Source organism: Ranitomeya variabilis, chromosome 4 (genome assembly GCF_051348905.1).
Source record: "Ranitomeya variabilis isolate aRanVar5 chromosome 4, aRanVar5.hap1, whole genome shotgun sequence".
NCBI lineage: Eukaryota > Metazoa > Chordata > Amphibia > Anura > Dendrobatidae > Ranitomeya > Ranitomeya variabilis.
Genome location: NC_135235.1, coordinates 50332595 through 50358332, shown reverse-complemented (window position 1 = coordinate 50358332; position 25738 = coordinate 50332595). Strand labels below are relative to the sequence as shown.

The window sequence follows — 25738 nt, the reverse complement described above, 5'->3', positions numbered from 1 at the left end:
CTGCGTGGATATTTTTGTTAGCTTTTTACTGACCGCACAGATCCCTTGCTATCTTCTGACTATTTAGTATTAGCGGGCCTCATTTGCTAAAACCTGTTTTCATTTCTACGTTTGTGCTTTCCCCTTAACTCGCCGTTATTATTTGTGGGGGGCTGTCTAAACTTTGGGGTTATTTCTCTGAGGCAAGTGAGGTCTTGGCTTTCTCTCTAGGGGTAGATAGTTTCTCAGGCTGTGATGAGGCGTCTAGGTTTTTAGGTAATGCTCCACGGCTGCCTTTAGTGTGTTTGGATAGGATTAGGGTCGCGGTCAGTATAGTTACCACATCCCCAGAGCTGGTCCTATTATTTTGGCTTACCTACTTGGTCAGTTTTGTGATCCTTACCACCAGGATCCATAACAGTACAGCAGGCCATAAAGTGTTAATGCATCGCCGAAGAGGGATAAGAGAAATCCTGAGTTCATTTTTTTTTCTCTGCAGTGTGTTTTGCTTCTCTCCTCCTCTTAATCTCTGGGTGGTTCAGAAATCAGCTGCAGACATGGACATTCAGAGTCTGTCCTCTAGTGTTGATCATCTCTCTGCAAGGGTACAAAGCATTCAGGACTATGTAGTTCACAGTCCTATGTCCGTGCCTAAAATACCAATTCCTGAGTTATTCTCTGGAGATCGATCTAGGTTTTTGAATTTTAAGAATAATTGTAAGTTGTTTCTTTCTCTGAGACCTCGTTCCTCAGGTGACCCTGTTCAGCAAGTTAAAATTGTTATTTCTTTGTTACGTGGTGACCCTCAAGATTGAGCATTCTCACTGGCGCCAGGAGATCCTGCATTGCTAAATGTGGATGCGTTTTTTCTGGCGCTCGGATTGCTCTATGAGGAACCTAATCTGATAGACCAAGCAGAAAAGGTTTTGCTGACTCTTTCTCAGGGTCAGGATGAAGCAGAGGTTTACTGCTAGAAGTTCAGAAAATGGTCTGTACTCACTCAGTGGAATGAGTGTGCCCTGGCAGCGATTTTCAGAATGGGTCTTTCTGAGGCCCTCAAGGATGTTATGGTGGGGTTCCCCACGCCTGCGGGTCTGAATGAGTCAATGTCTTTGGCCATTCAGGTTGATCGGCACAAACCTGTGCACCATCTGGCGGTATTTTCTGAACAGAAGCCTGAATCTATGCAATGTGACAGGATTCTGACCAGAATTGAACGGCAAAATCACAGACGTCAGAATGGGTTGTGCTTTTACTGTGGTGATTCTGCTCATGTTATCTCAGCATGCTCTAAGCGCACAAAAAACTTCGCTAAGTCTGTCACCATTGGTACTGTACAGCCTAAATTCATTTTGTCTGTTACTTTGATTTGCTCTCTGACATCCTACTCAGTTATGGCTTTTTTGGATTCAGGTGCTGCCCTGAATTTGATGGATTTGTCTTTTGCCAGGCGCTGTGGTTTTATCTTAGATCCTTTACAATTCCCTATTCCACTAAAGGGAATTGATGCTACTCCATTGGCCAAGAATAAACCTCAGTACTGGACTCAAGGGACCATGTGCATGACTCCTGCACATCAGGAGGTGATTCGCTTTCTTGTGTTGCATAATTTGCATGATGTTGTCGTGTTGGGTCTGCCATGGCTGCAGGCTCATAATCCAGTCCTGGATTGGAAAGCAATGTCTGTGTCAAGTTGGGGTTGCCAGGGGATTCATGGCGATGCTCCTTTGGTGTCAATTGCTTCTTCTACTCCTTCTGAAGTCCGTGAATTTTTGTCGGACTATCAGGATGTATTTGATGAGCCCAAATCCAGTGCCCTACCTCCTCATAGGGATTGTGATTGTGCTATAAATTTGATTCCTGGTAGTAAGTTCCCTAAGGGATGACTCTTTAATTTATCTGTACCAGAACATGCTGCTATGCGGAGTTATATAAAGGAGTCTTTGGAGAAGGGGCATATTCGCCCGTCCTCGTCCCCTTTGGGTGCGGGGTTCTTTTTTGTGGCCAAGAAGGATGGTTCTCTGAGACCCTGTATAGATTATCGCCTTCTAAATAACATCACGGTCAAATTTCAGTTCCCTTTGCCTCTACTGTCTGATCTGTTTGCTCGGATTAAGGGGTCCAGTTGGTTCACCAAGATAGATCTTCGTGGAGCATATAATCTTGTGCGTATTAAGCAGGGTCGATGAATGGAAAACAGCATTTAATACGCCCGAAGGCCATTTTGAGTACTTGTTGATGCCTTTTGGGCTTTCTAATGCCCCTTCTGTGTTCCAGTCCTTCATGCACGACATCTTCCGAGAGTATCTGGATAGATTTATGCTTGTGTACCTGGATGATATTTTGGTCTTTTCTGATGACTGGGAATCTCATGTGAAGCAGGTCAGGATGGTATTTCAGGTCCTGTGAGCCAATGCCTTGTTTGTGAAGGGCTCTAAATGTCTCTTTGGAGTCCAGAAGGTTTCCTTTTTGGGCTTTATTTTTTCTCCTTCTACTATTGAGATGGATCCAGTCAAGGTCCAGGCTATTCATGACTGGACTCAACCTACATCAGTGAATGAAGAGTCTTCAGATGTTCTTGGGTTTTGCTAATTTTTACCGTCGCTTCATCACTAATTTCTCCAGTGTGGTTAAGCCTTTGACGGATTTGACCAAGAAGGGTTCTGATGTGACGAATTGGTCTCCTGCGGCCGTGGAGGCCTTTCAGGAGCTGAAACATCGGTTTTCTTCGGCTCCTGTTTTGCGTCAGCCGGATGTCTCTCTTCCCTTCCAGGTCGAGGTTGATGCTTCTGAGATTGGAGCTGGGGCTGTCTTGTCGCAGAAAAGCTCTGATGGCTCCGTGATGAGACCATGTGCTTTCTTTTCAAGAAAGTTTTCGCCTGCCGAGCGGAATTATGACGTTGGTAATCGGGAGTTGTTGGCAATGAAGTGGGCATTTGAGGAGTGGCGACATTGGCTTGAGGGAGCCAAACATCGTGTGGTGGTCTTGACGGATCACAAGAATTTGACTTATCTCGAGTCTGCCAAGCGGCTAAATCCTAGACAGGCTCGTTGGTCGCTGTTTTTCTCCCGTTTCGATTTCGTGGTTTCGTACCTTCCGGGTTCGAAGAACGTGAAGGCTGATGCCCTTTCTAGGAGTTTTGTGCCTGACTCTCCGGGAGTTTCGGAACTGGCTGGTATCCTCAGAGAGGGGGTGATTTTGTCTGCCATCTCCCCTGATTTGTGACGGGTGCTGCAGGAATTTCTGGCCAATAGACCTGACCGTTGTCCTCCGGAGAGACTGTTTGTCCCGGATAGATGGACCAGTAAAGTCATTTCTGAGGTTCATTCTTCAGTGTTGGCGGGTCATCGTGGGATTTTTGGCACCAGGGATTTGGTGGCTAGGTACTTTTGGTGGCCTTCTTTGTCACGGGATGTGCGTTCCTTTGTGCAGTCCTGTGGGATTTGTGCTTGGGCCAAGCCTTGCTGTTCTCGTGCCAGTGGATTGCTTTTGCCCTTGCCCGTCCCGAAGAGGCCCTGGACGCACATTTCCATGGATTTTATTTCGGATCTTCCAGTCTCTCAGAGAATGTCTGTCATCTGGGTAGTTTGTGATCGTTTTTCTAAAATGGTCCATTTGGTGCCCTTGCCTAAGCTGCCTTCCTCCTCCGATGTGGTTCCACTGTTCTTTCAGAATGTGGTTCGTTTGCATGGTATTCCGGAGAACATTGTGTCTGACAGAGGATCCCAGTTTGTGTCCAGATTTTGGCGGTCCTTTTGTGCTAAGATGGGCATTGAATTGTCTTTTTCATCGGCCTTCCATCCTCAGACGAATGGCCAAACTGAACGAACTAATCAGACCTTGGAAACTTATCTGAGATGTTTTGTTTCTGCTGATCAGGATGATTGGGTGACTTTTTTGCCTTTGGCTGAGTTCGCTCTCAATAATCGGGCTAGTTCTGCTACTTTGGTTTCGCCTTTTTTTTGCAATTCTGGTTTTCATCCTCGTTTTTCCTCGGGTCTGGTTGAGCCTTCTGACTGTCCTGGGGTGGATTCTGTGGTAGATAGGTTACAGCAGATTTGGAACCACGTGGTGGACAATTTGACGCTGTCACAAGAGAAGGCTCAGCGCTTTGCCAACCGCCGTCGCTGTGTGGGTCCCCGACTTCGTTTGGGGGATTTGGTATGGTTGTCTTCTCGTTATGTTCCTATGAAGGTTTCCTCTCCTAAATTCAAGCCTCAGTTCATCGGTCCTTATAAGATTCTCGAAATCCTCAACCCTGTGTCATTTCGTTTGGACCTCCCAGCATCGTTTGCCATTCATAATGTGTTCCATAGGTCTTTGTTGCGGAGGAATGTGGTGCCAGTGGTTCCTTCTGTGGATCCTCCTGCTCCGGTCTTGGTCGAGGGAGAATTGTAGTATGTGGTGGAGAAGATCTTCGATTCTCGTGTTTCAAGACGGAAGCTTCAGTACTTAGTCAAATGGAAGGGCTATGGTCAGGAGGATAATTCCTGGGTTGTCGCCTCTGATGTCCATGCGGCTGATTTGGTTCGTGCATTTCATTTGGCTCGTCCTGATCGGCCTGGGGGCTCTGGTGAGGGTTCGGTGACCCCTCCTCAAGGGGGGGGTACTGTTGTGAATTCCGTTCTCAGGCTCCCTCCTGTTGTCATGAGTGGTACTGTGTGAGTTCTGTTCTTGGGCTCCCTCTTGTGGCCTTTAGCGTTTCGGCTGGTCTGTAGGTGGCTCAGCTGTCTCGTTTCCTGCCTATTTAATTCACCTGGACCTTTACTGGTTGCCTGCTGTCGTTGTATTCAGTTCTGGTTCTGATCTCTCCTGGACTTCCCTTGTGACCTGTCTCCTCCTGGAGAAGCTAAGTCTTGCTAGTTCATTTGTTCATTATTTCATTGAAAATGTTTCTCACTATATGTTGAGTTCTGTCCAGCTTGCTTATATGTGATTTCGCTTGCTGGTAGCTCTGGGGTGCTGAGTTGCGCCCCTCACATCGTGAGTCGGTGTGGGGGTTCTTGCATTCTCTGCGTGGATATTTTTGTTAGCTTTTTACTGACCGCACAGATCCCTTGCTATCTTCTGACTATTTAGTATTAGCGGGCCTCATTTGCTAAAACCTGTTTTCATTTCCACGTTTGTGCTTTCCCCTTAACTCGCCGTTATTATTTGTGGGGGGCTGTCTAAACTTTGGGGTTATTTCTCTGAGGCAAGTGAGGTCTTGGCTTTCTCTCTAGGGGTAGATAGTTTCTCAGGCTGTGATGAGGCGTCTAGGTTTTTAGGTAACGCTCCACGGCTGCCTTTAGTGTGTTTGGATAGGATCAGGGTCGCGGTCAGTATAGGTACCACATCCCCAGAGCTGGTCCTATTATTTTGGCTTACCTACTTGGTCAGTTTTGTGATCCTTACCACCAGGATCCATAACAGGTCCCCATAGGTGTAAGCTCGGTGTCTGAGAAAGATAAAGCAATTGTCCAAAGAAGTGGGGTCACATACTGTGACAGAAAGCCATCCTAAATCCTAGAGTATGTGACCCCTCTTCTTTGGACAATTGCTTTATCTTTCTCAGATACCGAGCTTACACCTGTGGGGACGCCCACATTCCAGGGTCCATGGTATGAGCACTCAGCCAACTATATTGACTTAATTGATTGTTATTTTATTATTTACGGCTGGATTGTTATGACCTTATGATAACTTTTTGGTGTTTGTATACATTATTCATGCATATTACACTTCCATTATGAGTGCCTATGTTGCTATGGTATCATGTCCTAGTGTCACATAGATGTATTATAGTACATGGATGGGGGTGTTATCATTGTTGTTTTTTAATGTTTTTAATCATGTTTGTGCTTCGGTGACTATAAAGTTGTTTTTGATATTTTCTGTACCTTGGGTCTGCACTTTCTACATACGCATTAGTCTTTCCTCCAGCTATTGCTCCTCCTTTTTATGCGTTGTAGCACCCTGTGATTATTATAATTGCATTTGAAATATACACTGTGGTGCACCCTGCCCTTTGTTGTTTAGCCAGTTCTAAGACATGAACGCAAAACACAGCTGAGGCACACATTGTGCAACTGTGGGGCCTGCAAGACAGCTGTAACTCACAGCTAGACTCCCTGCAGAAAGGCAGACCTAATTTTTTATCATGCATACATTATTGAGTGCTGTATTCATAGAGTTGAACAATAGACGTCTCTCCATTACTAACCCATGCGCTTGATGTCACCTGACAATACAAAGGTGACATCAACCCCACAAATATGAACCCCACATTCTGTTGCCTCAGGACAAGAGCGAAGAGCATGGTAAAGTGCCAGAATTGGGCTGCTATTTTTAGGCTGGAGGGGGCAAATATCCATGTCCCCTTACCAGCCTGGGAATACCAGCCCCCTTCTGTCTGCTTAAGCTTGGCTGGTTGTCAAAAATGGGGGGACCCCACACCATTAATTTAAATTATTTACTTAAATAATTTAAAAATACAGAGTGGTGACCCCTCTATTCTTGATAACCAGCCTTGCTAAAGCAGACAGTTGAGGATTGCAGCCCACAGCTGTCAGTTATGCCTGGCTGGTTATAAAAGATAAAGGGGAACCCCGCACCATTTTTTTATTATTTATTTATAGGACACCTGGAGGCTGATGAATACTCCCATCAGCCGCCACTTGCTCTAGCTGTTAGCAGTTGAATACAACTCTTTAGATTGTCCCCAGCTAGTGCTGATTGCAGCGCGAGCAGGGGACCCAGATGTGGGCTGTCTTCACTTCAACAATTGGCACCAGGGAACAGTGCTGCTAATTCCCAGGCGCCGGTATATGTTACAATGATGACACTGGGATGTCCTCCATGTTTCATCACTGCACATGTATGCTGCACGTTTTGTTTTTACCGGAAACACTGACTTCTGAAAGAGCCCTTAGGGAACTTGGTCATTTACCGAACTTTGGCCGACTTTTGACGATTTTTAGGAAAATGTTCGGGAATCCAAACACGAATCCAAATGAGCTACATTTGTGCCGAATTTGTGACTGTTCGAATGTTTTCCGAACAAGTTAGCTCATTTCTAGTCATTACCAAGTAAAGCAAAATTGGACTCAACAAGTTGCGAGCCACTATCCCACTTTCCTTCCCCTCATAAAAATCCTGGACCCCCCATCAGTCTATTTCAGCAATAGTTATTATAAAACCATGATTTCATTCAATGACAGAAATCTTGAAAATTTTGAACTTGAGTATTTGGATTTTAGAATGATGGGTGAAATTTATCATATATACCCACAAAAATACTGCATATTCTGCATTTCTCCTTTGTTCAATTTTATATAGAGTTTTTCCAAAATAATTTCTATAACTTACCACTAGTAACCGTCCTTAATTTAACTTTTCTTTCCACCATTTCAAGTTCAGAACATGTCAAAGGCTTTTTAATGTCTGCACTTGTTACTATTTTTAGGCGAATGGCCTATAAAGAAATGCAAAGTTATGTGAATTGGTCGTATACATGCACAGATAGAGATATGTGAAAGGATCTTTTCAACAATGCAATTACTTTTATTATTACATGTATTTTCTTGGATAAAAAAAGCTATTTAAAGGGATTATCCACTAATGGACAACCCCAGGTTACACAATTCTTTGCCCTATTTAATAAAGGGAACCTGTCAGCAATATTGATGCTGTTAACCTGCAGATATGGGGTTAATCTGCAGGTTAATCTGCTGGTTAATAGCGTAACTATGCTGTCCGGCACCTGCACGTAGCCAAATGCAGCAGGGAGAAAATTATCTTTATTCTCCCCACCAGCATTCAGTATTCTGTCATACAGGCAGCGTTGGTTCAGTTACTGCTTTGTATACTCAAAGCAGCAGCTGTAACCGCGCCCCCGGACCAGACTGAAACTTGCTCTACATTACAGCTGGCTGTCAGTCAGGGCCGAGAGAACTGTTACAATGGGCGCTCTGTACACTCAGAGCGGTGACTAAACCGGCGCCGCCCCCGGCCCTATGACTGAATACTGAATACTGGTGGGGAGAATAAGGATAATTTTCTCTGCACTGCATTCGGCTGAGTGCAGGCGCAAGACAGCATCATAACGTTGTTAACCTGCAGATTAACCCCATACCTGCAGGATAACAGCATTATTTCTGGTGACAGGTTCCCTCTAAAATAAATAAACTGTATACTCGCTTCACGCAGCGGTATCGTTCCAGCAATGTCAGCGCCACTATTCCCGGAAAGTGATGTAACTCTATTGTATCACATGCCGACTGCCGCCAATGAGCCGCTGCCATTCAGCTACAGCTCATCAATATTCTATCTGCATGAGCATCCAATCTGATGTAACATTAACGGCTGCAGCTGAAAAGTGACTGCTCATTGACTAAAGCAGGAACGTGAATCAAGAATGTAATGTAAATGCCAGGAATAGTGACTGGAATGATGCCATTGTGAAAGGTGAGTATACAGTGCATACATATTGTGAAAAAAACAGATTGTATCTTAATTTCCCAGACAACCATGTTTTTGCAAACCAAATGAACTGGCTTTTTATCTGTATATTGGCTTGTGAATTTAAGTGTTTATGTCTGGTGGGTCAAGAAGACAGACTTGCCAACTGATATATTATCTAACATACTGTGTGTAATAGTGACTGTACATAGAGTGTGTTAAGCTTTGTTTATTGATGTGTGCTGATATGCTAATAGTGCTACCTTGATCCGATCACCATTGTTTACCTTATCTTGATGTTGGACTGAAGGACCCTGGGTAATTCTAAAAATAGCTTACATGCCTTGGGTATAAAAAGACTCAGAGATCACATCCTGGGAGACTGAAGTAACACAGAGCTATCAGCCAACATTCTGCAAACCACCCAACAGACAAGAGAAAGGACGGCAGCCAATTCATCATGGCACCATCACGAGGGACACTGATCTATGATTCTATAGGAAACAACCCAGGGGTTTTCGGCTCCGGTTGGAAGGACACAGATCTGATCCAGTGACCATCTCTGAACCATGGATACGTTTGGAGAAAGCCAGGGTTGGGACCCGCTGGCCACCTGGTTCCATGGAGATGGTCAGATAAGCCAGGTGGTGACTCTCGTGTCAACTGGCTTTGGACCTTGTATGGAATCTATGGACAGTTCTTGGTCATCCCCCTATGCTTGTCGTTACCCCTTCTCTGTGTGTGCATCCACAGATGGAGTAGCGACCCTGGAAGCTCTGACATCATGTCAACTGGCTTTGGACCTTGTATGGACTCTATGGACAGTTCTTGGTCATCTCCCTATGCTTGTCATTACCCCTTCTCTGTGCGTGCATCCACAGATGGAGTAGCGACCCTGGGAGCTCTGACATCATGTCAACTTGCTTTGGACCTTGTATGGACTCTATGGACAGTTCTTGGTCATCTCCCTATGCTTGTCGTTACCCCTTCTCTGTGCGTGCATCCACAGATGGAGTAGCGACCCTGGGAGCTCTGACATAACATCTACCATTATCTCGGCGAGTCAGCGGAAGGGTGAGGCCCTGTAATGTGCACCATCTTGGGGTAATTGATGGGATTGTTCTGTTTGCTATTGTGTGTTGTGGTTCAATAAACTATTGCCACACTGTTTTACCTTAACCCTGTGTTGTCTGTGTAGTGTATTGCCCACTGGGAGATAGAGCGGGCGTTCAATTGTATGAGCCGTGGTCCATGCAGTCTTGGTAAAGACAGCCGGGCCAGCGGACGAGAGCACCCACTGACCCCATTTCTCTACACATATATTTTACATAGGGCGCTGAATATATTAAACTGAAGTTGTACAAAAGCAGACAACTCTCTAAAATGTACCTTTCCTTCATGTACTAGGAAGCAAAGTGTCTAGGGATACCAACCGTTTAGAAATTTCTAGATATCTTGTAAAAATAGGACACTTTTTCCCCTATTCTGTAACATTTTTTATGGGCCTTTGATTTTTGGTAAAATTGATGATAATTACAGTCACAATAATCTGTACATTTTTAAGTTCACAATTAATGCAGCTGATGTCTTCATATCAGAATTATGGTCTTTAGCCATGTATCACTTACAATCTTAAAGATATTTAAAATTTTCCAATGTTGCTGACCTCTTAGATGTCTTAACACATACTTTATCTGAATGCTCTTTGGTCAGCTTGTCTATATTCCTATGGTCCATTGATTTCTAAATGACAAGAATCTCTATCAGGAAGGTAAGCAACCAACTATGAAACTATTAGGCTATGTGCACACGTAGATTTGTCCTCTGCTGATTTTTCCGCAGCGGATTTGATAAATCCGCAGGGCAAAAATGCTGCATTTTTCCTGCGGATTTATCGCAGGTTTTACTGTGGATTTACTGCAGCTTTTGTGAGGACACCACTGCAGTTTTACACCTGCGGTTTTCTATATGGAGCAGGTGTAAAACCGCTGTGTTTTCCACACACAGAATTGACATGCTGCAGAATGTAAACCACTGCGTTTCCGCGTGGTTTTTTCCGCCGCATGTGCACTCCGGATTGCGTTTCCCATAGGTTTACATTGTATTGTAAACTCATGGGAAACTGCTGCGGACCCGCAGCAAAATCCGCAGCGTGTGCACTTAGCCATAATACTGGAAGGTAGCAGATGTTCATGAGACTATTCATATATTTTTGATCATTAGTTAACTCTGTAATTTGAATCTTCTAACAAAGACAAAATAGAACATCAATATAAGTCTATCTGGTTCTGCTGTATCTCTGTAATTCTCCTTTTCACCCCGAGGTATGTACCATCAGATGTGGCTTTACAAAGCTGATTCTTATTAGGGCACAGTCAGATGACCATATAAATCTGACCAAGATCAGACTGGCCAGAAATTTATATTGTCAGGTCAGTTTTACCAAATTAGTGAACATGGTAAAAAAAAAAAAAAAACACAAAAAAAATTGTGGTATTGCACCCTTTTTGCAATTTCACTGCACTTGGAATTTTGTTCACGTTTTCCAATACATTATATAGTAAAATAAATGGTGTTATTTAAAAATACAACACCCTCATATGGCCATATTGCCACAAAAAAAAAATGGTTATGTCTAGTGTTGAGCATTCCGATACTGCAAATATCGGGTATCGGCCGATATTCGCTGTATCGGAATTCCGATACCGAGTTCCGATATTTTTGTGATATCGGAAATCGGAATCGGAAGTTCCTATAAGCTCCAAGTCATCTTCGGCGTGTGCGGTGCGTATGGTTCCCAGGGTCTGGAGGAGAGGAGACTGTCCTTCAGGCCCTGGGATCCATATTCATGTAAAAAATATAGAATAAAAATAAAAAATATGGATATACTCACCCCTCCAACGGACCCTGGACCTCAGCGGTGCAACCAGCAGCCTCCGTTCCTAAGAATGCAATGAGTGTAGGACCTGCGATGACGTCGCGGTCTTGTGACTGGTCGCGTGACCGGTCGCGTGTGCAGAGGCGGGAACTTGACCCCTAATAGCTGAGCATAATGAAGCTACATGTAATTTTGCATTCATTTGATCCTATGTTTTACCTCGAACAAACTGTCTATATCCACACTGTCATCTTCATGGTACCTTGGTCTTCTTGGTCTTGTAATAGATTGAACCACGAAAGGAGAAGATTGGCGAAAAGGTTTATAACTACATCTGTCTTCATGTTCCTGGATGCGATAATCATATCGTTTAAAGTCAACCAAAGGGAAGAGGTCAAAAACCTTCGTAAAAAATAATGGAAATAAAATTTTAGATGTTTGAAAGGCATCCAGAATAGGTACCTATTGCATGAACACATTTATCTATGTCTGTATCTTGATACCATATATCCATATGCATATTCACCTAAATTGGTGTAAATCGCAATGCCAAACATCTCATAGACAGTAGTGGATTTGATTCTAATATCATATAGTATACCCCTTTTAAGTTAAAGATAATCTGTAATTAGGTTTATGCTGTTATTTCTGAGGTCAGTAGAAATGAGCAAATTGTTTTCTAACGGATTGAATTTATTACCACTTTCCTGAAAAATTTGGATGACCAGAATACAAATTTTTCAGGATTGGATGCGCACAAATCCACTAGAAAGGTTTACAGCCATGCGTAATTTTGCTGTATTCTGATGTCCGGGATTGGCCAAGGAGAAGTAAGTACAACATTTAAATTTTTTTAACCCCTTCCTAGTAGATTCCATTTGCATCCAATTTATTTGATTGAAGCGAATCTCAACCCTTTCCTTTAAATTGAGTGATTCTGCTCTAGAGGTTAACATATTGTAAACTAGTGATAGAGACCATGATTCCAACTCTATATTATTTACCATTCTGTCCTGCAGTCATTTTCATAAAATCACTGGGATTTATCTGTAGTGCTAAAATCTTTGTATTAATGATTTGCAGCTTACCATTTCTATGTATAGGGTGATAGCTTTCAATCAACAAGTGGTGGGCAAAGAGTGATAAAGTTCATAAATATAGGAACTCAACAGCACATGCTCTTCATGGAAGAGGACTCCAGAATTGCAGAAGAAAACCAGGGATTTTTATAATAAATACTCTCTATCAAAATTCTTTCTATTTTTTTCCCTCTTTCCTCTCACTCTTTACAAAAAAAATTAGTGTAAGGCCGGCTTCACACTAGAGAGTTTTACGGACGTATGAGAGGCTCAAAAACTACGAATTGCACACAGACCAATGTTTCTCTATGGGGCAGCTCCTATCTGCCGTATATTTCTCAGCTGTATTTTACGTGCGTAGAAAATCGCAGCATGCTGCGTTTGTCAGCGTATTGTGCAAAAAATCTGCCAATGAAAGTCTATGGGGCGAGAAAAATACGGATTACTCACGGACCATCAGTGTGACTTGCGAGAACTATGCAGCGGTGTTCTATAGAAAAGCCGGCAATTCAGCGCGGTGTACAGTAAAATCACACTGACACCTTAGAATAGAATAGATCAAATAAATGTCTACACATAGTATTTGTGTGTATATATATATATATATATATATATATATATATGCCAGTGAGACACACATATATATATTTTATTATATCTATATTTAATACAGAGCTAACTCATATGAACTCTAGCGTGGGAATTTTTCTGAATATTTTCTCACGCTAGAGTTCATATGAGTTTATGCCAGCAGGGGGCACAGCACCACAAGTCTACGATGCTAGGTTCCCCTGCATTCAATTCATTCAGCAGTTTTTACAACCAGGAGCAACAGCTGCATTAGCAGTGCTCCTGGTTGTAAAATTATTTAACCCCTTCAGATGGATTTATTAACCAGGCTTAATATCACCTTACATTAGCAAGGTGACATTAATCCTTTATTACCTCATATCCCACCGCTACAGGGTAGTGGGAAGAGAGAGGCTAAGTGCCAGAATAGGCACTTACAGATGTGCCTTTTCTGGGGTGGCTGGGGGCAGATGTTTTTATCCGGGGGGGGCAATATCCATGGTCCCTCTCTAGGCTATTAATATCTGCCCTCAGTCACTGGCTTTCCCACTCTGACGGAGAAAATTGCGCGGGAGCCCACGCCAGTTTTTTTCCATGATTTAACCCTTTATTTTAACAGCTAGAGCCCCCAAATTTTGCACACACACACTACTAACATTATTAGTGAGGAATATGTTAAAAAATAAGGGATATGAAATGGTTTACTGTATGTAAACCATGCCTCATATCCTGTCAGGTTTGATAAGGAGATAGCAAAAGCCGGCAATTGAATTAACGGCTTTTAAGCTATCTAGCGCTGTATGAAATATAAATAAATATATGTGTCTCACTAACATATATATATATATAGAGAGAGAGAGAGACTGTATATGTTTTCATGAATATTTGAGCCCATGGATCCATTATATGTCCATTTTGCAAGGTTGCGAGAAAAAAACGTACGGATTACATACGGAGGATGACATGCGTAAAATATGCAGCCACACCCTGCCTACGGATGACATACGGATCACTGTTTTGGGATCATTTCTGCATATTATGCCTGTAAAAAACGGACCGTATTTTCCTACGCTCAGTGTGACCCCGGCCTTAGACATGCATTTTCCAAGCAATTAGAAGCTTTTTAGTATTGAGATTTATAGCAATCTTGTTCAATGCAAAACAATTTTTTAGGGGGAAATTCGGCAAGCTCGAATTTCAAATAATTTGCTCATCTTTAGTATAAACACTTGCCATCCTGTAAACGACATAATCACTCACTTTTTCAGCAGTCAGTTCTTTATCTGGCTTCATCAGTACTACACTCTCATCTACCACCCTCAGACCACAGAGGGATCCAGGAGCAGCCTGGACCTGGAGAGACACATCTGATCCCGGAAGAACTTCACCTGGAGAAAACTCAGTTGACACCTGGAGACAAAAATCAGTATTGCAGACTAGTGTACAGTACTATTAATTGTGTAGAAGAATAGAGTGTCTTTTTAATGTAGATTAATGTGCCAAATATTTGTGGTGTAGATACATCTGAACTAAACTCAGCATAGGAGAGCTGTGTTAGAAGCCTGTGTTGTCTTTATATATTCATCAGTCAGTCTGCTTTGAGCACATTATCTTTAAGACATTGTGTGTCACAGCTATCTTGTTGGGAGTCCCGGTACCAGGAGCTCCTTCCCTGTCCCTAATGATAGGGGCACCCTAGCTTTCCCTGCTCCCTAGATTACTTCTGATGGTGAAGATGCTTTGGCCACATTCCTTGCATTAGCTGCTGAATTTGCCCTCAATCTGTACCCTTCACCCACCCAGGGAAAAGGGAGCAGTAGTGTACCGTAGTAGACCAACCAGACTAACAAGGTAATACGAACAGGGGTAACAAAAAATACTAAACATACAAATATACTCACACATATAACAGAGGAATGCACCGGGAGTGGAGGATGGGGTAATACCAAGGTAGGAGAAGAAAGGGAATTGTCACACCCCAAAAAAATAGCAACAGTCACAGATAAATCCACTAAACCCCTTCTCCAGTAATAACCAACAACAACCTCCAGCCATGCAGCATAAGCTAATTCTGACAATGAGTGCTAACCAGGACCTCAATTATATAGGAGACGTGAGTGGCTATCAGTGCAAAGCTGAGAGCCTTAATGCAGGAAAGCTACGAGGAGCCCTCAACTAAGCAGATTAACCCCTGAACTGCCAAAAGAAATTTGCACAGTTTAATATGAAGGTGAAGTGCTTCTAATTAGTGCAGGAGTAGGAAAAATCAGATGCTGCTGTCTTCTGGCTTCTCTCTGTCGCGACAATCTAGTGATATTGGGATAATCATAAGCACACAGGAGATCAAGGGAGGGCTCTGCAGCACTGAAGGAAGGCGGTATGCTGCTGGCTAATGTAGTTTTAGTAGAATTTAAGAAAAAGCACATTCAGGTTTGTGAACCTGGATTCACAAAGATAGATGAATATGGAAAAAGACACAATGGTACAAGAAATAATCTTTATCTTTGGCTTAGTCTGTATAGTAACAACAGATATGCAGTTACTGTACTTTGTGAAAAATAATGTTATTATGAAAATAACCCTTTAATTCCCACTTAGCCATGTAGCTATCTTATGAGAATTAACGTTGATGACAAGTTCTTTTTAAATATTTATATTATAACAAATAAATAAAACATTTACTGAGCATAAATTCACGCTATTAATCACATGTGATGTGGCCAATGAAAACATTATATATTTTAACACAATTTATACTCTAAAGTCTACTTACTTTATTCTTGAAACATTTAAGAATGTTGAATTTCGCAGTATCGGCTAACATTTCTCCATTAGGAAGAAAGATGTACACAAGGACATGGACAATCTTAGAAGTACCTGCACTCAATGGGAGGTTTAAAGTGACTCTTCCATAGAGATCTGTGATATAAAAAAGTATATATATATATATATATATATATATATATATATATATATATTTATTTAAATAAATAACAGTCACCTTACCCTAATTCTCTACAGAATTTCCTAATTCTTATAGGTTTCATGTAAGAATGTGTGTAAGGCTTAATTGCATTTCTTATTATGGTGCTATTCTCAAAAGGAAAAATTGTTTAGAGGCAAATAGAAACCTCTCAGAGGTTGTTGTCATTACTGGAAGAGCACTTCCAACCTAGGAAGCTTGATATTATACTTATCTAAAATTTTCTGACGACATTGATTGGAACGTGTTATTTAGGCAACTGTGTATACCTGAATTAATTTGGTCCAGTATAATTGCATAATTTGAGCACTATATAATACACCATAAGGCTACATTCACACGTTCAGTATTTGGTCAGTGTTTTACATCAGTATTTGTAAGCCAAAATCAGGAGTGGAACAATCAGTGGAAAAGTATAATAGAAACAAGTCACCACTAGGGTTGAGCGACTTTCATTTTTTTCAGATCGAGTAGGGTTTTGGGAAACCCGATTTTGTCCAGAGTCGAGTCGAGTGCATTCGGCCGATTATCGCTAAAAGTCGGGGATCGACCGAAACACGAAACCCAATGCAAGTCAATGGGGAAGCATAGTCGGCAGTGAGTGGAGGCCAGGAAAACACCTACAGTGCCCATTTTAATGCCAAAAACATCCATTCTTGTTTCTGAAGCTTGCCAATCGTAATTAACTTTATAATAATAGTTGGGCATAGGGAATTGGGGGTCATTTGGCAAAAGTTGTGGGGGGAGTAGGGCTGGCTCAATTTTTTCGTGGGCCCAGGAAATGCGGACTACGTCACGGCGGTGTTGCAGGGAAAGGTAAGTATTTAAACGTTGCAAGTGCTGTGATCCTGAGCAAGCAGGGGGGGGCCCACTCGTTCGCATTGGCACTGGCACAGGGCCCCTCAAAGTACGGCGGTGTGTTTGCATGGCGGGGGCGCCTCCCACCAGCAGCGACACTTTTGCGTACTCTGAGGGGCCCTGTGCCAGTGACGTCGCCAACGAGTATGCCCCCCCCACCTGATGAAGGAACCTGCACTTTCATCTGCACCTTCCTCTTTGTCCCTGTGTAAGGTGGTATAACATGCGAGAAGGGGAACCTTACTTTCAGCAGGGTCAGATTCTGGCTGTGTAGAGTACAAGGGGAATGTAGTGGTCTAGGTCAATGTACCAGCAGACTCATTTAGCAGTGGCTGGGCAATGGGCAGGATGAGGAGGAAACAGATATAGGGCCAAAGAATAAAGTAGGCTAAATGCAGTTCAAAATTGGTAACAGGACTAAACAGGCGGCATTGCTTTGTTCAGTGGAGTAGCAAACCCAAGAGCAGCAGACACTGTTTCAAGGGCCTAACCACACTAGTAGGCCAAATGCAGTTTAATATCTGATAGTATAGGGCGAAAGGCAGAATGTGGAAGCTCAGCTTTGTTCAGTTGAGGACAACACCAGGGAGGGGCAGAAGCCGTTAGTAGGCCCTAACCACCATTTTGTTTTTTCAAAACCACTTAATGAGAGCCGGAAGGTTGAAGCTCAGCTTTATTTAGTTGTGGGCAACACCAGGGAGGGGCAGAAGCCGTTAGTAGGCCCTATCCACCATTTTGTTTTTTCAAAACCACTTAATGAGAGCCGGAAGGTTGAAGCTCAGCTTTATTTAGTTGTGGGCAACACCAGGGAGGGGCAGAAGCCGTTAGTAGGCCCTATCCACCATTTTGTTTTTTCAAAACCACTTAATGAGAGCCGGAAGGTTGAAGCTCAGCTTTATTTAGTTGAGGGCAACACCAGGGAGGGGCAGAAGTCGTTAGTAGGCCCTATCCACCATTTTGTTTTTTCAAAACCACTTAATGAGAGCCGGAAGGTTGAAGCTCAGCTTTATTTAGTTGAGGGCAACACCAGGGAGGGGCAGAAGCCGTTAGTAGGCCCTATCCACCATTTTGTTTTTTCAAAACCACTTAATGAGAGCCGGAAGGTTGAAGCTCAGCTTTATTTAGTTGAGGGCAACACCAGGGAGGGGCAGAAGCCGTTAGTAGGCCCTATCCACCATTTTGTTTTTTCAAAACCACTTAATGAGAGCCGGAAGGTTGAAGCTCAGCTTTATTTAGTTGAGGGCAACACCAGGGAGGGGCAGAAGCCGTTAGTAGGCCCTATCCACCATTTTGTTTTTTCAAAACCACTTAATGAGAGCCGGAAGGTTGAAGCTCAGCTTTATTTAGTTGAGGGCAACACCAGGGAGGGGCAGAAGCCGTTAGTAGGCCCTATCCACCATTTTGTTTTTTCAAAACCACTTAATGAGAGCCGGAAGGTTGAAGCTCAGCTTTATTTAGTTGAGGGCAACACCAGGGAGGGGCAGAAGCCGTTAGTAGGCCCTATCCACCATTGTGTTTTTTCAAAACCACTTAATGAGAGCCGGAAGGTTGAAGCTCAGCTTTATTTAGTTGAGGGCAACACCAGGGAGGGGCAGAAGCCGTTAGTAGGCCCTATCCACCATTTTGTTTTTTCAAAACCACTTAATGAGAGCCGGAAGGTTGAAGCTCAGCTTTATTTAGTTGAGGGCAACACCAGGGAGGGGCAGAAGCCGTTAGTAGGCCCTATCCACCATTTTGTTTTTTCAAAACCACTTAATGAGAGCCGGAAGGTTGAAGCTCAGCTTTATTTAGTTGTGGGCAACACCAGGGAGGGGCAGAAGCCGTTAGTAGGCCCTATCCACCATTTTGTTTTTTCAAAACCACTTAATGAGAGCCGGAAGGTTGAAGCTCAGCTTTATTTAGTTGTGGGCAACACCAGGGAGGGGCAGAAGCCGTTAGTAGGCCCTATCCACCATTTTGTTTTTTCAAAACCACTTAATGAGAGCCGGAAGGTTGAAGCTCAGCTTTATTTAGTTGAGGGCAACACCAGGGAGGGGCAGAAGTCGTTAGTAGGCCCTATCCACCATTTTGTTTTTTCAAAACCACTTAATGAGAGCCGGAAGGTTGAAGCTCAGCTTTATTTAGTTGAGGGCAACACCAGGGAGGGGCAGAAGCCGTTAGTAGGCCCTATCCACCATTTTGTTTTTTCAAAACCACTTAATGAGAGCCGGAAGGTTGAAGCTCAGCTTTATTTAGTTGTGGGCAACACCAGGGAGGGGCAGAAGCCGTTAGTAGGCCCTATCCACCATTTTGTTTTTTCAAAACCACTTAATGAGAGCCGGAAGGTTGAAGCTCAGCTTTATTTAGTTGTGGGCAACACCAGGGAGGGGCAGAAGCCGTTAGTAGGCCCTATCCACCATTTTGTTTTTTCAAAACCACTTAATGAGAGCCGGAAGGTTGAAGCTCAGCTTTATTTAGTTGAGGGCAACACCAGGGAGGGGCAGAAGCCGTTAGTAGGCCCTATCCACCATTTTGTTTTTTCAAAACCACTTAATGAGAGCCGGAAGGTTGAAGCTCAGCTTTATTTAGTTGTGGGCAACACCAGGGAGGGGCAGAAGCCGTTAGTAGGCCCTATCCACCATTTTGTTTTTTCAAAACCACTTAATGAGAGCCGGAAGGTTGAAGCTCAGCTTTATTTAGTTGTGGGCAACACCAGGGAGGGGCAGAAGCCGTTAGTAGGCCCTATCCACCATTTTGTTTTTTCAAAACCACTTAATGAGAGCCGGAAGGTTGAAGCTCAGCTTTATTTAGTTGAGGGCAACACCAGGGAGGGGAAGAAGCCGTTAGTAGGCCCTATCCACCATTTTGTTTTTTCAAAACCACTTAATGATAGCCGGAAGGTTGAAGCTCAGCTTTATTTAGTTGAGGGCAACACCAGGGAGGGGAAGAAGCCGTTAGTAGGCCCTATCCACCATTTTGTTTTTTCAAAACCACTTAATGATAGCCGGAAGGTTGAAGCTCAGCTTTATTTAGTTGAGGGCAACACCAGGGAGGGGCAGAAGCCGTTAGTAGGCCCTATCCACCATTTTGTTTTTTCAAAACCACTTAATGAGAGCCGGAAGGTTGAAGCTCAGCTTTATTTAGTTGTGGGCAACACCAGGGAGGGGCAGAAGCCGTTAGTAGGCCGTAACCAAAGTTGAAGGCCAAATGCAGTTTTATTTCTGATACTATAGGCCGAAAGCCAGAAGGTGGAAGCTCCGATTTAGACAGTGGAGGACAATTTGAATTATGGACTGCAGACATACTTAGTAGGCTGTCCTCTGTGGACCATGCATCCAACACATTAACCCATTGTGCCGTAATGGACACGTAATCTTCCGTGGCCATGCCTACAGGTCCATGCGTCTGTTGTCAGGTGCACCTTTGTACTCACAGATTGCCAGAGTGCATGGACAATGCGGTCTTCTACAAGCTGGTGGAGGGTTGGGATGGCTTTTCTCGCAAAAGAAGTGTCGACTGGTTAGCTTGTAGCGTGGTACAGCGTAGTCCATCATGGCCTTATTAATAGTAAATAAAATATATAACTAGGCTCTATGAACTTTTAAATAGGTTCCAGGGGTACACGGGCAGCATTGGTGTGGTCAGTGGAGGAGTATTGCAAGTAGGGGCCGCAGACAGGCTCACAAAGGCCTAAAATAACAAACAGTAGGCAGTCATGGCAGTTTGAAATCGGTTACATGGATACACAGGCAGGCACTCCAGGCAGCATTGTGGTCAGTGGAGGAGTATTGCAAGTAGGGGCCGCAGACAGGCTCACAAAGGCCTAAAATAACAAACAGTAGGCAGTCATGGCAGTTTGAAATCGGTTACATGGATACACAGGCAGGCACTCCAGGCAGCATTGTGGTCAGTGGAGGAGTATTGCAAGTAGGGGCCGCAGACAGGCTCACAAAGGCCTAAAATAACAAACAGTAGGCAGTCATGGCAGTTTGAAATCGGTTACATGGATACACGGGCAGGCAGCTTGGTGGTGAGTGGAGGAGTATTTAAAGTAGGGACCGCAGACAGGCTTCAAAGGCCTAACATAATAAAATGGGCTGGCTGTAGGCACTTTATAATTGGTTCCAGGGGTACACGGGCAGCAGTGGTCTGGTCAGTGGAGGACTAGTGGAAGGAGGGAGCGCAGAAAGGCTTCAAAGGCCTAAAATAACAAACAATAGGCTCATGGCAGTTTTACAGCGGTTACATGGATACACGGGCAGGCAGCTTGGTGGTGAGTGGAGGAGTATTTAAAGTATGGACCGCAGACAGGCTTCGAAGGCCTAACACAATAAAATGGGCTGGCTGTAGGCACTTTAAAATTGGTTCCAGGGGTACACGGGCAGCAGTGGTCTGGTCAGTGGAGGCCTAGTGGAAGGAGGGACCGCAGACAGGCTTCGAAGGCCTAACACAATAAAATGGGCTGGCTGTAGGCACTTTAAAATTGGTTCCAGGGGTACACGGGCAGCAGTGGTCTGGTCAGTGGAGGACTAGTGGAAGGAGGGAGCGCAGAAAGGCTTCAAAGGCCTAAAATAACAAACAATAGGCTCATGGCAGTTTTACAGCGGTTACATGGATACACGGGCAGGCAGCTTGGTGCTGAGTGGAGGAGTAGTGCAAGGAGTGTCTGTCCCAGTACTCCCAAAATATAAATAGATGTTAATGTCTCGCAAAACAACCAAAACAAAAAAAAAGGTGGCATACTTAGGTACAGGGGTGGGCTCATCTGCTGTGTTTCTGACATAGTAATTTGGCAGTAACTATTTAATGGTGCCAATATAGGACACAGACACAGACTACTTTAAGTTGCATCATAGATGTCTACAAATTTGTATTGTCAGTGCCAGACATTGAATGATGTCAGCGAATAGACTAAAGATTGGTGGAGCTGTGCGACATAATTTTGCACGTGGTAGAGCCCAGTTTGAGCTGGGGTAGGGGGGAACTCTCTTGAGGCCGGCGGGACCGCCCCAGGGCCACTCATGTTACAACGGTGTGTCTGACGTTGGGTGCGCACCACCACCGCCAGAGACACTACATTGTACTATGAGGGACCCAGTAGCAATGCCATCAACCAAAAGCGAGCACACCCACCTCTTCAGACAAACAGCAGTCTCACGGGTGCTTGCGCCAAGTCGCGATACCACGGCCCCGTGTGGGGAGTTTGGCCATTTAGGGAGGTGTAAACATGTCGTATGCTGTACAATCTGCAGCAGCAAATTAGACATTAGAAAAGTAATTCACAGGCAAGAGCTTTTCATAGGAAAGCTAGGTGTCGGCCGGGCAAGGTGGGGCAAAAGATTTTGAAATCCAGTTGTGGTTCATTTTAATGAATGTTAGATCGTCAACATTTTGGGTAGCCAGACGAGTCCTTTTTTCGGTTAATATTGACCCTGCAGCACTGAATACTCTTTCTGATAGGACACTTGCTGCCGGGCAAGCAAGCTCCTGCAATGCATATTCTGCCAATTCTGGCCAGGTGTCTAATTTGGAGGCCCAGTAATCAAATGGGAATGACGGTTGAGGGAGAACATCGATAAGGGATGAAAAATAGTTAGTAACCATACTGGACAAATGTTGTCTCCTGTCACTTTCAATTGATGCAGCAGTACCTGTCCTGTCTGCGGTCATAGCAAAATCACTCCACAACCTGGTCAGAAAACCCCTCTGTCCAACGCCACTTCTGATGTGTGCACCCCTAACACTCCTAGTCTGCTGCCCCCTGGAGCTCGTGTGAGAACGATCACGTGCGCTGTGTGCTGGGAATGCCTGAAGCAAACGGTCAACAAGAGTTGATTGTTTGGTTGCTAATATTAGTTCCAAGTTCTCATGTGGCATAATATTTTGCAATTTGCCTTTATAGCGTGGATCAAGGAGGCAGGCCAACCAGTAATCGTCATCGTTCATCATTTTCGTAATGCGTGTGTCCCTTTTTAGGATACGTAAGGCATAATCCGCCATGTGGGCCAAAGTTCCAGTTGTCAAATCTCCGGTTGTGATTGGTTGAGGGGCAGTTGCAGGCAAATCTACGTCACTTGTGTCCCTCAAAAAACCAGAACCCGGCCGTGACACGCAACCAATTTCCTGTGCCCCCGTGAAAGTTTCCGCATTACAAATATACTCATCCCCATCATCCTCCTCGTCCTCCACCTCCTCTTCGCCCGCTACCTCGTCCTGTACACTGCCCTGACCAGACAATGGCTGACTGTCATCAAGGCTTCCCTCTTCCTCTGGTGCAGACGCCTGCTCCTTTATGTGCGTCAAACTTTGCATCAGCAGACGCATTAGGGGGATGCTCATGCTTATTACGGCGTTGTCTGCACTAACCAGCCGTGTGCATTCCTCAAAACACTGAAGGACTTGACACATGTCTTGTATCTTCGACCACTGCACACCTGACAACTCCATGTCTGCCATCCTACTGCCTGCCCGTGTATCCTCCCACAAATAAATAACAGCACGCCTCTGTTCGCACAGTCTCTGAAGCATGTGCAGTGTTGAGTTCCACCTTGTTGCAACGTCTATGATTAGGCGATGCTGGGGAAGGTTCAAAGACCGCTGATAGGTCTGCATACGGCTGGCGTGTACAGGCGAACGTCGGATATGTGAGCAAAGTGCACGCACTTTGAGGAGCAGGTCGGAGAACCCAGGATAAGTTTTCAATAAGCACTGCACCACCAGGTTTAAGGTGTGAGCCAGGCAAGGAATGTGTTTCAGTTGGGAAAGGGAGATGGCAGCCATGAAATTCCTTCCGTTATCACTCACTACCTTGCCTGCCTCAAGATCTACTGTGCCCAGCCACGACTGCGTTTCTTGTTGCAAGAACTCGGACAGAACTTCCGCGGTGTGTCTGTTGTCGCCCAAACACTTCATAGCCAATACAGCCTGCTGACGCTTGGCAGTAGCTGGCCCATAATGGGACAACTGGTGTGCAACAGTGTCATCTGCCGATGGAGTGGTTGGCCGACTGCGTTCTGTGGAAGAGCTGTAGCTTCTGCAGGAGGACGAGGAGGAGGAGGAGGGGGTGCGAACGCCTACAGCCAACTGTTTCCTAGACCGTGGGCTAGGCACAACTGTCCCTAAATTGATGTCGCCTGTGGACCCTGCATCCACCACATTCACCCAGTGTGCCGTGATGGACACATAACGTCCCTGGCCATGCCTACTGGTCCATGCATCTGTAGTCAGGTGCACCTTTGTACTCACAGATTGCCTAAGTGCATGGACGATGCGCTGTTTAACATGCTGGTGCAGGGCTGGGATGGCTTTTCTGGAAAAAAAGTGTCGACTAGGTAGCTCGTATCGTGGTTCAGCGTACTCCATCAGGGCTTTAAAAGCTTCGCTTTCAACTAAACGGTAGGGCATCATCTCTAACGAGATTAGTCTAGCTATGTGGGCGTTAAAACCCTGTGTACGCGGATGCGAGGATAAGTACTTCCTTTTTCTAACCAGAGTCTCATGTAGGGTGAGCTGGACTGGAGAGCAGGAGATCGTGGAACTTTCGGGTGTGCCGGTGTACATGGCAGACTGAGAGACGGTTGGAGACGGTATTGTTTCCGCCGGTGCCCTAGATGCAATATTTCCTCCTACTAAACTGGTGATTCCCTGACCCTGACTGCTTTTGGCTGGCAAAGAAACCTGCACAGATACTGCCGGTGGTGCGGAAAATGGTGGCCTTACAGTGACGGAAGGGATGTTGCGTTGCTGACTAGCTTCATTGGCCGAGGGTGCTACAACCTTAAGGGACGTTTGGTAGTTAGTCCAGGCTTGAAAATGCATGGTGGTTAAGTGTCTATGCATGCAACTAGTATTTAGACTTTTCAGATTCTGACCTCTGCTTAAGCTAGTTGAACATTTTTGACAGATGACTTTGCGCTGATCAGTTGGATGTTGTTTAAAAAAATGCCAGACTGCACTCTTCCTAGACTCGGATCCCTTTTCAGGGATTGCAGACTGAGCTTTAACCGGATGGCCACGCTGTCCTCCAACAGGTTTTGGCTTTGACACGCGTTTTGGGCCAGATACGGGCCCGGCAGATGGAACCTGTTGCGATGTTGATGCCTGCTGCGGCCCCTCCTCTACCTCCGCTTCTGAACTACTGCCGCCTGCACCCTGTTCCCCCAATGGCTGCCAATCGGGGTCAATAACTGGGTCATCTATTACCTCCTCTTCGAGCTCGTGTGCAACTTCGTCTGTGTCACTGTGTCGGTCGGTGGTATAGCGTTCGTGGCGGGGCAACATAGTCTCATCAGGGTCTGATTGTGGATCTGTACCCTGAGAGGGCAATGTGGTGGTCTGAGTCAAAGGAGCAGCATAGTACTCTGGCTGTGGCTGTGCATCAGTGCACTCCATGTCAGAATCTACTTGTAATGGGCATGGCCTGTTAAATGTTTCACTTTCTAAGCCAGGGACGGTATGTGTAAAGAGCTCCATGGAGTGACCCGTTGTGTCGCCTGCTGCATCCTTCTCTCTTGTTGTAGTTTTTGCTGAGGAGGACAAGGAAGCGACTTGTCCCTGACCGTGAACATCCACAAGCGACGCGCTGCTTTTACATTTACCAGTTTCGGAAGAGGAGGCAAAAGAGCTAGAGGCTGAGTCTGCAATGTAAGCCAAAACTTGCTGTTGCTGCTCCGCCTTTAAAAGCGGTTTTCCTACTCCCAGAAAAGAGAGCGTTCGAGGCCTTGTGTAGCCTGACGACGAAACTGGCTCCACAGCTCCAGACTTAGGTGGAATATTTTTATCCCCACGACCACCTGATGCTCCACTACCACTACCATCATTACCAGCTGACAATGAACGCCCACGACGACCTCTTGCACCAGACTTCCTCATTGTTTAAAAATCGTAACCAAACTAACTTTATTTGTTGCTGTCAAACAACTTACACGGTGAGCTATAACTTCAGTATGATTTCAATATCCCTTAACAGGTTG

General features: G+C 44.7%; 1 protein-coding gene across 1 annotated transcript in view; it reads right to left on the bottom strand.

Annotated features, from left to right (window-relative positions):
• Window positions 1-25738, bottom strand: part of LOC143769707 (alpha-2-macroglobulin-like) — a 154836-nt gene that overhangs the window by 87954 nt on the left and 41144 nt on the right. Inside the window, exons 14-17 of the mRNA XM_077258493.1 lie at window positions 15720-15865; window positions 14207-14356; window positions 11517-11699; window positions 7328-7433 (exon numbers count right to left, since the gene is read on the bottom strand). Of these exons, the coding sequence (XP_077114608.1) occupies window positions 7328-7433; window positions 11517-11699; window positions 14207-14356; window positions 15720-15865 (585 nt within the window). The remainder of the gene's footprint in view (window positions 1-7327; window positions 7434-11516; window positions 11700-14206; window positions 14357-15719; window positions 15866-25738) is intronic.